Consider the following 12,199-nt stretch of genomic DNA (forward strand, 5'->3'; position numbering starts at 1 on the left):
GAGATAGAGTAAGCATAAGCTGGTAAAGACACAGCCTGCGTGGGTGGCCTTTCAATTTTAAACGGCAGGTTTCAGTATACGTACATATAGAACTGGGTGTCACATAAGCACTATACATATTAAATTCGTTAAGAAAGGACGAATAATTAAAATGAAGTATTTATATTGGACATTTTTGAAGGAACAGAGAAAAGCTGCACATATGCGCTGCTTCAAAAAATTCAAGCGAAAAAAAAAACAATTTGATTTCTTGGGATGTGATCGTCAAAAGCCGCCTCCCACTGATCCCTCCCAACCATTTCATTTTTATCAAAATAAATGGAGATCTAAATCAAATATCAGTTAATAATAAAGGAATGGATGCCTTACGTTCCGAACAACTTTATTAACATCCTTAAATTTGTTTGAAAAAAACAAGACGCATGTACTTCCAATAACCTCTGAAAAATGGATCTTAAACTTTTATGAACAACTTTTATGTATTTTTATTAAGCAATTTATTTATTTTCCAATAAATACACTAAACCGTCATTAAATCACATTAACAAATATATTCACCAAATATTAAAACAAAGTTTGATCGGTGGCGATAGTAGAAAGATAAATAGTGGTGAGAGCGCGCCATAGTTTTATATAAAAATATCGATGGCAGAGCTGAGAACTTTCGATAGCTGTTAAATCGCGTGTTAGAAATATTTAAATATTAGAATTTGAAAAGGCTTTAAAGACAACTTTTGAATCCATATTACTTTAAAACCGTCGTCTATTATTTGTATGACAATAGATACATACATCAATGTCCTTGTTCCCGGGGAATGGATCCATCAAACTGTTGATAACTTTGAAGTCCCTCTTTAGCCAAAAATTCTTACGAAAACGAAGTTTAATTTGTCGTGGCTTCTGCTCTATCATATTTGCAGTTTATTTTTGGATTTCGACGCCCAAGTAAATATGCCAAGCCAAATTCAAATAATAATCGAATACATCATTTTCGAGTGGCTAAAAAAGTTAACTAATTATAGATCGGACGTGGACTGGCCTAGTGCTATCGACACTCTTCAAATAATTCATTGAAAAAAGAGATCAACGATTTAGCGGGCCTGGCCGAAAACATATTGTGTAAGGTCCGCCTAGAGGACGGATACATATATGGACCTATACATAACCATAATGTATTAAGCTATTATCTTGACAGGTGGTTAAATTGCGATCGAAAGTGATAACGAACACTCGCCCGAATGAGTTTTCTCTTTTAGGTATAGTTAGGGCTTGTCCAATTTCCGGTGGCTTAAAAGTATCTAATGAAAGTTGATTGATCGGCGACGTCTTTCGCGACGAGAGGTTCCATAATTTTGTTAATTTTTTAATTCATTTTTATAGTTACTGAACAATTCCTAATGCCGCAATATTTTAAAATTTTACGTTAGTATATAAAAATTTCTGAGATTTCAAACTTTTATTTACATTACCAGCAGAATACAATACATATATAAAAAATGATTTATCCTTTATTTTTTTCTTATGTCATAAAATAGTCGTGAAGAAAACGAAAAGGAGATTGTGTTTTGAATGATAAACAATGTAAAATAATATTTTTGGCGTTGAATCAAACCCAATTATTTAAGGACAATTGTAGTACTATTGAATTCAAAATACTATAATTATAAAATACAGACAATCATTATAATTATTTTAACTTAACTACATGTGTATCATAGCGTACATGTACGTATATAAATATATAAACCTGGGATTGGCTGGAATCAAATTCATTGAAGACACATTCGCACATAAATCGGCACACACACACTCAAGCACACAATGTCTGGGAAATAGAATATACTTATGTTTATATGTACAACTTTTTGGGAAAATGGCTACAAAGTTTTGTAGTCAACCGATAAATGCAGAAAGTTGTCCGGATAACTTAAATGTTCGGACAGCCATTGAAGCTGGGTTTCCTCGTGAAGATCGATCCCATGAGTTCGGCATCCAACTGGAAATAGAAATGCAGTTGAAAGTATAAATATCTGAACTTTAAAGGGATAAAGATATACATATGAAAATGCTATTTTTAAATGATTTGATGGCCCTAAATGATGGAATAAAAACATTATGTAATAACTCAATACATTTAAATAATAATACAACAACGCCTTCTTATAATGAATGAGATCAGCCTAGGAGATTACTCTGACCTGATAAGATTTTTCTATCCACCTAGTATAGACTCACATCAAATCTAATCATGATCAGTTTCCGAGCTATGAAGATAGATTATAAATTCGCTTCCCTACAAAATTGGACTTTTTTAGAAATCAGTTTACCAGCTTATTAAAAAATTTGTTGCCACAACTTTTTCCTGTGCTATAAACGACAAATAGCGTCATTTTTAATTTTAAATGTCATTATAGATTGTCGATCGCCAATTGCCGATGCCAGGTGATTGCCAATGCTCTCGATAGGAGGGTTTTACTGGCACTTCGGCAGCTACAGCTGTATATGCGTAGATTGTTGAATAGAAAACATGGAAGATATACATATGCTGTGTGTATGACAGTTCGCTTGATAATGGCTGATTACATGCGGAGGAACTGAGATAAGGTTTTTGCAACGAGCGAGGTCGAATAGGGCGCATACGCACACTCCCCGCACCGATTCATGCCAACCACTGCGGATTCTGAGATTCCCAAGCATATATACATACATATGAGTTCATACTTGCATAAAGCTCATACATACATAGTATTACATACATATGATCTTTGAAAAGCGCGAGTAAGAAAAAGGGGGGCTACAGAAAGAGAGGAAGCGAGCTTGGCGCCAAACAGTCTGAAAATATATTGATCCCATTATTATTATCGTGAGCGCCAACTTGAAGAAAATAAATAAGCGACAATTGGAGAAGGGCGGGAAATGATAAGGGGCGTGACTGGGAAAAGTGAAGGTGGAAACGAAGCATAGTTCATTGCTAAAAATAAAATCGTTCTCGCGATCTGATAAGGCGGCCCAATTATCATTATCACTTAATAGATTGCATTCCATAAATCGATTAAAAAACGAATATGCGACGAAAAACTAAAAATATACCTACATATATGTATGTACGTATAGAGGCAACCGACCAGATCCACACGGAACCCATTTTATTATAGAGATACGGTTTCGAGCCACGTACCAAATGCCTTCTAAGTCATAAGGTTCGAGCTTCTTTTCTTGACACCACCAAGACACCAATGTCGAAGGAATGTCTTTGGGTTATTTATTAAAATAATACTAAGCCCTAGATTGCTGTACTTAATCTTTGGGGAGCAAAAGCACTTATATTCTGGTTAAATCAGTGTATCACCTCCATTAAGGTGATCATGATCACCTAGTGCCGAACAAGGCAGTACAAACACAGCTGCTGCTGCAGCCCACCCAAAGAAAAGAAGGCGTGGCACCGCCAATTGTCACGCAGACACACACACGGAGGCTCACCATTAGCTGTGTGTTCTGATACGATCGCAGATACAGGTAGAACAGAAAGTCCAGGTTGCAGTTCGCAGGTTGCCATTGTTTGTCTGATTGACGAAATGCAAACGAAAATGTGTCGGAATGGGACTAAGTAAACGAGATAAAGAGCGGAGGATGAGAGGGCCAGAGAGAAGGACGCGGGGAGGGGTTCAGAAATAGATGCGATGGGGAGAGGCATCCACCCAAAGATAATTTTGGTTTTTTCCTATTTCAAGTTTAAAGTTCTAAAGTCTGTGCCAGTTATTTGCGAGATCATGGATATGTGTTTTTAATCAGCGCCAACGCCACCTCTGCGTGGTGGTGGGTGACCAATTTTTGAAGATACAACCGCCAAATCCTGGGAGAACACACATTTATCTCTCAGTGCAGTGATAAACATTGAGGTGCGATTCAGGTTCGTCGCTGTGCTTCTCCGGAGTTGGGAGTGCAACAAAACAGTACAGCTAAAGGAGGGGAGGGACAGAGCTGGTGCGAAGGTGGAGGAGGATGTGGCAGGGGAAGGGGAACGAGGTGCCGACGAAGGTGTAAATACAAATAAGCGGAGGTGATATCTCAGAACTTCCTTTTCACACATCCGAGAGCACCCTACACAAACGCAAGCGCAAATATAATTCCAATTACTGGCAGCAGAGAGCCCGCCGTAAACTCCAGCACAAAGATGTTTGACCAACAGTTCAGATAAAAATAGTTAGCTATGGGTGTTCAAAAAGTTAGCAACTTTAGAAGTTCGAAAAATCTGTCTGGAATAAAAACATTTCGCGGCATAATATTGCATAAGCAGCAGTTTCTGTCGCATTCTTGCGAGGCCAGCATAGTTGGAGGCGCTGCCTGCGGCAATCATAAAAGCAGATACAGCAACAGAAACACAAACAAATTAAGGTAACGCCAATGCTGCAGGAGCACCAGAAAGAGCTAACGCTGTGAAGACGGCGGGAGATGGAGCACGACCCAGGAAAATGCGTTTTTTATTTTTGACGCCTCTTTGATTCTTCCTTTTTCGTTTTTTTGTGCGTCTCTTATTTCTTGGAAATGCATCTACTTTGAACCTTCCACGTGTCGGCTCCATTGTACATTTTAATTTTGTTTCAATTTAAATACAATTTTCTATGAAATCGCACGCACAGCACAGATCGTGTGATCAACATCCCATCCCTCTTTGGAGTTTGCCTAATCTTTATTCCTCTGAAAGGCACCCTATTGGACTATCCTACTATGTATGCATGTTCTTATAAACATAAGTGTTGCAGCCTGGAAGGAGAAGACTACAAAAAATTATCAATTTTATATTGGGATTTAAATTACAATTAATTTTTCTAAAAAAAAACTAAGCGAGGAATGACTTTAATTGCAGCTTAAATATACAAATAGGCCCAGATGGAAACTGTGTTTTATGGAAAAAATGTTTATTGAAAATCCTATAAACCGGATATAAAACTGCCATCGGACTTAACTCGCTAACCAAAACCTGTGCTATGTACGCAACATCTCACTGATCCCGTGCCATCGAAGGGATGTAGATTGGCTTGGATTTTAGCCCACTTAAGCGAGGCGTGGAAGGAGTATGGAACACAGGCCAAAGAAAACATGTGACCTTTGGGAAAATACGTGTCGATGGGATAATATCCTTAAATCATCCTCAGCTCTGGTCCATCTACCGCCGAACCCTCTTTCTGTCAATTGTTTTCCAAAGCGAACTCATCTCTCACCTTTGGGATGGGAAATTCCTTGGATCATCGGGTGTGCGGCGAAGGCCGTGCAAGCATGCAAATAAAAATTTCACACCTTGACGGGTGCGCACTGCGCACTGCGCCGATAGGTCCTGTCGGCGGTCCGAACAAAACAGGACAGAACAACAAAAAGTATTACAATGTGAAACACCTGGGAAATACCCATCCTGCCCGAACCATATGCGCAAAACTTCCCTAGCACTGTCTCTCTCTGAAAGGCGATTGTCTCAATGGGAAGAAATGCAGGGAATTAAGAATCGAGGACCGACCGATAACACTAAAACGTTCCCGAAAACCCTCACAATATAATTTGTAAATCCCAGCCGCAGGTATTTAGTTCCGCCTTTTGAATTCCCAATGCTATTATTGCACCTAAGCCACCGCCAGCGCCTCCGCTAGGAGTGGCACTGGCAGTTGCTAGTTGCAAGACGCTTGCTGCTGGTTGTGAGTTTCCCATCAGCCCGTCCCTTTCTCTCTCGCTCGCTCGGTGTTGTTTTTAAGCCACTGTCTCGCTCTGAATCACGCTGGCACCTTTCCTCGACGCCGGTATCGCAGGTCAGCAACACCAAGCTGTTTTTCCGTGTTTCAAGTTGCAGGGAGCTGCGGTTGTTAAAACTTTTATGACGAGAAAAGTTCCGGACTTTGACTTTCCTGTTTCTGTCCTCCTAAATATTAAATTCGTTTCCCTATAACTTTACATCCCACAGCAAAATGCTTACTGCTAAGTATCTACTACTTACTAGTACTTACTACTATTTTTAATATAATAAGGTAACCTAGACTTTAATGTATTGCTTTTCGTTGGTGTAAAGCTGCTGCTGTGATGTTTTTTGTGCTGCTGATGCTGCTGTTCCTGCGCCTGCCGCTTTCATTGTAGACTTTCTGGCTAGCAAACACACAAAGACTTTTTCTTTTGTTTTTTTACACTTTGAATGGATTCCCTTGTTCGTGGCACGAAGGAGGAGGAAAAGGGAACCTGCCTGCGGCGTTCCAAGCGATCCGATCCTATTCGATTCGATCAGGGTCGTTTTTCCACCACCCCGTGGACAGCATTGTTTTCCAATTTCTCTTGATTCTAAATTTTCCACTTTACAGTGTTGTGTTGTTTTATCCTCCTCTTCGGGATTTTGTTCACTTGTGGCATTGATGAATTGAAGTATGATAGCCGAGTGCCGCAGGGCGCATAGCTGGCTGTTTGGACGGATGGATAGATGGATGGATGGACGTTTCTTTTGTGTTATTCAATAGAAAAATAAGTAAGTCGGACGGGTCGTGGGGTTTTCGAGACGGTGCCGGTATAGATACAAATGCATCTACAGATGAATAGGCATGCACTTGGCCCTGCCAGACTGACTGGCACCTTTCCCTAATTTCAAAGAGACGCTTCGTCTGCCCTGTAGGCAGTGGTTGTCTGGTTTTTTTTATATTCTTCTTGTGCCGTTTATTTATGTGTCTTCAGGGTAATTGATAGCTAGTAAAAATTTAAACTCACCCGCTTTCAGCACAGGTGTCGATAATTCGGCCATCAGGTCGGCCAAGCTCTTCTTTTGTCCGCTTTCCGTGATCGGAGAAATCAATTTCTGCGTGTAGGTGAAGTCCTGTATGAAAGACATAAAAGCGATTACAATCCATTCATTTGAACTGAACTAATCTGAACTGATCCGAATCAAACCGATGCCATTTGATTCGCCACTCACATCGTCCGCATATAAGCGCAGGGGAATATGCTTGAATGACTCTTGATCGCCGTATGGCTCCATTAGCCTCCTATTGACCGCCCAGAATTGGTCAAATTTGTCATTGACGAGGCCCAGCCAAAGCTGATTGTGATCCTTTTTTTGCATTGCTGAAATTACTAGGCCACGATGCTTAAGTACGTCTGCCTCCTTAAGACATGACATGTAGTGTGATTCCAGCAGCTCTCTGCAAGAGATAACCCAAATTTAAAATTTGACGATGCAGAAAGGACAGTATTGCAGTAGGTGGCTTATACAGGCTTGTTCCAACTAATGCTAAATGTGTTATCCTGATATATGTGATATGAAAAAACTGCTTAGTAACCAAAGCTAAATATTTATCGCAACTTAAAGCTTAGCGGAAATACTATTCGCTATGTAACAAACTGGGAAAAACAGGCCGAAATTCCTGCTCAAAAGAATAAATACTTTGAATTGAGCTTGACAAGCGTTTCCTCGGGAAATTTGGAAAAGTGTATGGTCAGGCACCAGGGCGTGCTGTCTTCGTCCGGATGTAGCAGGTCATAGAGCACACCTGTAAGAACAAAGATAAGGTAAAGAAAGGGTGCTTCCAATTTTAATACATGTTCATAGAGTATGTATCTATATGGTGTTCCAAGTCTTCAAAAACGGAATGCTTTGCTTCTGCATGAACACATAAATTGAGGGCTTTTTAAAGAACACATCATATAAAATTTTGAAAAGTGGGTACCCAATACGCACCAATTGGGTAGTGTAGACGCAGTGGCGTGCCATTAAAATCGAACCATACAGCTCCATCCTGATGCTCGGCGGATATGTAGCGTGAAAAGTACTTTCGCACCTGCCCATGCAAATTAGCAAATTAATAATATAACCCGCGTTTATTTGTTTTCCTTACCTTATCGGTCACTAGGGGCAAATAACTCAATCGAGATATCATTAAGTAGAATGGCTCCGGCTTGATGCCCACGATTTCATCTCGATCTGCCTGAAAGCATATCCCAATCTGACCCTCCCAGATCATGCGCAACACCTCGCGGTCGTGGGCCATGCTGTCTTTTGTTTTATTTTAAATTGTTAAATTGTTTTTCAATTTATCAAATTCTTATTTGCACAATATGACCAAAGAACAGTGTGGCAACTCCACGATAGCGATGGAAATTCTGGTATTAAAAGATATTTTTTCATCGGACTTGAAGTTAGTATTTTTTTCTGGCAAGGCCGAGCCAGAGCGCTCTAGGACGGTGTTGCCAGAAACTATATCGATATTTTCATTGAAATGAGGAAAAAAAATTTAAAAAACACATTTAAATTTTAAATACGTTACATTTAAATATAAAATAACACTTTATAACACTGATCTCGCTACAATAACATAAGGTATTAAACGTTATAATATTTAGAGCAGAACTTAAATTGTAGTAGAAACATAGATGATAATGATTGTTAATAAATTATAAAAGAGTATAATTTAGATTACAAAATATTAATATATTGTAAGTTAAGCACAAAAATACACAATAAACTTAAACATATCTCAGCCAAATCTCCGGAAGTTTGCGGAATACCGCAAACGTTTTCTTTTTAGATTCCCCGCAGTTCTGCATCAAAAAATGAACCATCGAATTTTTGAACATTTTTTCTAAAATTTTTCCATGGGCCCCCTTGGAAATCGTTGAAATCCCATATATGGCCCCAAACGAAAGCAGTATCTCAGTCAATTCTCATCCGATTCTTGTGCGGAATACCGCAAAAGCTTTCTATTTAGATTCCCCGCAGTTCTGCATCAAAAAATGAACCAACAAATTTTTGAACATTTTTTCTAAAATTTTTCCATGGGCCCCCTTGGAAATCCTTGAAACCCATATATGGCCCCAAACGAAAGCAGTATCTCAGCCAATTCTCATCCGATTCTTGAGCGGAATACGGCAAACGTTTTCTATTTAGATTCCCCGCAGTTCTGCATCAAAAAATGAACCATCAATTTTTTGAAAATTTTTTCTATAGTTTTTCCATGGACTCCCTTGGAAATCCTTGAAACCCATATATGGCCCCAAACGATAGCTGTATCTCAGCCAATTCTCATCCGATTCTAGAGCGGAATACCGCAAAAGCTTTCTATTTAGATTCCCCGCAGTTCTGCATCAAAAAATGAACCAACAAATTTTTGAACATTTTTTCTAAAATTTTTCCATGGGCCCCCTTGGAAATCCTTGAAACCCATATATGGCCCCAAACGAAAGCAGTATCTCAGCCAATTCTCATCCGATTCTTGAGCGGAATACGGCAAACGTTTTCTATTTAGATTCCCCGCAGTTCTGCATCAAAAAATGAACCATCAATTTTTTGAAAATTTTTTCTATAGTTTTTCCATGGACTCCCTTGGAAATCCTTGAAACCCATATATGGCCCCAAACGATAGCTGTATCTCAGTCAATTCTCATCCGATTCTTGAGCGGAATACCGCAAAAGCTTTCTATTTAGATTCCCCGCAGTTCTGCATCAAAAAATGAACCAACAAATTTTTGAACATTTTTTCTAAAATTTTTCCATGGGCCCCCTTGGAAATCCTTGAAACCCATATATGGCCCCAAACGAAAGCAGTATCTCAGCCAATTCTCATCCGATTCTTGAGCGGAATACGGCAAACGTTTTCTATTTAGATTCCCCGCAGTTCTGCATCAAAAAATGAACCATCAATTTTTTGAAAATTTTTTCTATAGTTTTTCCATGGACTCCCTTGGAAATCCTTGAAACCCATATATGGCCCCAAACGATAGCTGTATCTCAGCCAATTCTCATCCGATTCTTGAGCGGAATACCGCAAAAGCTTTCTATTTAGATTCCCCGCAGTTCTGCATCAAAAAATGAACCAACAAATTTTTGAACATTTTTTCTAAAATTTTTCCATGGGCCCCCTTGGAAATCCTTGAAACCCATATATGGCCCCAAACGAAAGCAGTATCTCAGCCAATTCTCATCCGATTCTTGAGCGGAATACGGCAAACGTTTTCTATTTAGATTCCCCGCAGTTCTGCATCAAAAAATGAACCATCAATTTTTTGAAAATTTTTTCTATAGTTTTTCCATGGACTCCCTTGGAAATCCTTGAAACCCATATATGGCCCCAAACGATAGCTGTATCTCAGCCAATTCTCATCCGATTCTAGAGCGGAATACCGCAAAAGCTTTCTATTTAGATTCCCCGCAGTTCTGCATCAAAAAATGAACCAACAAATTTTTGAACATTTTTTCTAAAATTTTTCCATGGGCCCCCTTGGAAATCCTTGAAACCCATATATGGCCCCAAACGAAAGCAGTATCTCAGCCAATTCTCATCCGATTCTTGAGCGGAATACGGCAAACGTTTTCTATTTAGATTCCCCGCAGTTCTGCATCAAAAAATGAACCATCAATTTTTTGAAAATTTTTTCTATAGTTTTTCCATGGACTCCCTTGGAAATCCTTGAAACCCATATATGGCCCCAAACGATAGCTGTATCTCAGTCAATTCTCATCCGATTCTTGAGCGGAATACCGCAAAAGCTTTCTATTTAGATTCCCCGCAGTTCTGCATCAAAAAATGAACCAACAAATTTTTGAACATTTTTTCTAAAATTTTTCCATGGGCCCCCTTGGAAATCCTTGAAACCCATATATGGCCCCAAACGAAAGCAGTATCTCAGCCAATTCTCATCCGATTCTTGAGCGGAATACGGCAAACGTTTTCTATTTAGATTCCCCGCAGTTCTGCATCAAAAAATGAACCATCCATTTTTTGAAAATTTTTTCTATAGTTTTTCCATGGACTCCCTTGGAAATCCTTGAAACCCATATATGGCCCCAAACGATAGCTGTATCTCAGCCAATTCTCATCCGATTCTTGAGCGGAATACCGCAAAAGCTTTCTATTTAGATTCCCCGCAGTTCTGCATCAAAAAATGAACCAACAAATTTTTGAACATTTTTTCTAAAATTTTTCCATGGGCCCCCTTGGAAATCCTTGAAACCCATATATGGCCCCAAACGAAAGCAGTATCTCAGCCAATTCTCATCCGATTCTTGAGCGGAATACGGCAAACGTTTTCTATTTAGATTCCCCGCAGTTCTGCATCAAAAAATGAACCATCAATTTTTTGAAAATTTTTTCTATAGTTTTTCCATGGACTCCCTTGGAAATCCTTGAAACCCATATATGGCCCCAAACGATAGCTGTATCTCAGCCAATTCTCATCCGATTCTAGAGCGGAATACCGCAAAAGCTTTCTATTTAGATTCCCCGCAGTTCTGCATCAAAAAATGAACCAACAAATTTTTGAACATTTTTTCTAAAATTTTTCCATGGGCCCCCTTGGAAATCCTTGAAACCCATATATGGCCCCAAACGAAAGCAGTATCTCAGCCAATTCTCATCCGATTCTTGAGCGGAATACGGCAAACGTTTTCTATTTAGATTCCCCGCAGTTCTGCATCAAAAAATGAACCATCAATTTTTTGAAAATTTTTTCTATAGTTTTTCCATGGACTCCCTTGGAAATCCTTGAAACCCATATATGGCCCCAAACGATAGCTGTATCTCAGTCAATTCTCATCCGATTCTTGAGCGGAATACCGCAAAAGCTTTCTATTTAGATTCCCCGCAGTTCTGCATCAAAAAATGAACCAACAAATTTTTGAACATTTTTTCTAAAATTTTTCCATGGGCCCCCTTGGAAATCCTTGAAACCCATATATGGCCCCAAACGAAAGCAGTATCTCAGCCAATTCTCATCCGATTCTTGAGCGGAATACGGCAAACGTTTTCTATTTAGATTCCCCGCAGTTCTGCATCAAAAAATGAACCATCCATTTTTTGAAAATTTTTTCTATAGTTTTTCCATGGACTCCCTTGGAAATCCTTGAAACCCATATATGGCCCCAAACGATAGCTGTATCTCAGCCAATTCTCATCCGATTCTTGAGCGGAATACCGCAAAAGCTTTCTATTTAGATTCCCCGCAGTTCTGCATCAAAAAATGAACCAACAAATTTTTGAACATTTTTTCTAAAATTTTTCCATGGGCCCCCTTGGAAATCCTTGAAACCCATATATGGCCCCAAACGAAAGCAGTATCTCAGCCAATTCTCATCCGATTCTTGAGCGGAATACGGCAAACGTTTTCTATTTAGATTCCCCGCAGTTCTGCATCAAAAAATGAACCATCAATTTTTTGAAAATTTTTTCTATAGTTTTTCCAT

The 12,199-nt window shown here is 39.2% G+C and overlaps 1 protein-coding gene across 1 annotated transcript; it reads right to left on the bottom strand.

The window, feature by feature from the left end:
- Window positions 1-1,488: 1,488 nt before the first annotated feature.
- On the bottom strand, window positions 1,489-8,128 carry LOC6492913 (autophagy protein 5). The gene is made up of 6 exons (XM_001963638.4): window positions 7,860-8,128; window positions 7,703-7,802; window positions 7,409-7,514; window positions 6,941-7,166; window positions 6,736-6,841; window positions 1,489-1,996 (listed from the first exon to the last, which is right to left on the bottom strand). Exons 1-6 carry the CDS (start codon window positions 8,010-8,012, stop codon window positions 1,878-1,880), a joined length of 810 nt encoding a protein of 269 aa, XP_001963674.1. The 5' UTR covers window positions 8,013-8,128; the 3' UTR covers window positions 1,489-1,877.
- Between the last annotated feature and the right edge of the window lie 4,071 nt (window positions 8,129-12,199).

The sequence above is a fragment of the Drosophila ananassae genome, chromosome XL, assembly GCF_017639315.1.
Source record: "Drosophila ananassae strain 14024-0371.13 chromosome XL, ASM1763931v2, whole genome shotgun sequence".
Lineage (NCBI taxonomy): Eukaryota > Metazoa > Arthropoda > Insecta > Diptera > Drosophilidae > Drosophila > Drosophila ananassae.

Coding starts and splice junctions, on each gene's coding strand:
- LOC6492913 (XM_001963638.4), bottom strand. CDS start 8,012: ATGGCCCACGACCGCGAGGTGTTGCGCATGATCTGGGAGGGTCAGATT. Junction 7,803..7,859: donor TGCCCCTAGTGACCGATAAG/GTAAGGAAAACA, acceptor TTGCATGGGCAG/GTGCGAAAGTACTTTTCACG. Junction 1,997..6,735: donor GACACCTGTGCTGAAAGCGG/GTGAGTTTAAAT, acceptor TTCTATTTCCAG/TTGGATGCCGAACTCATGGG.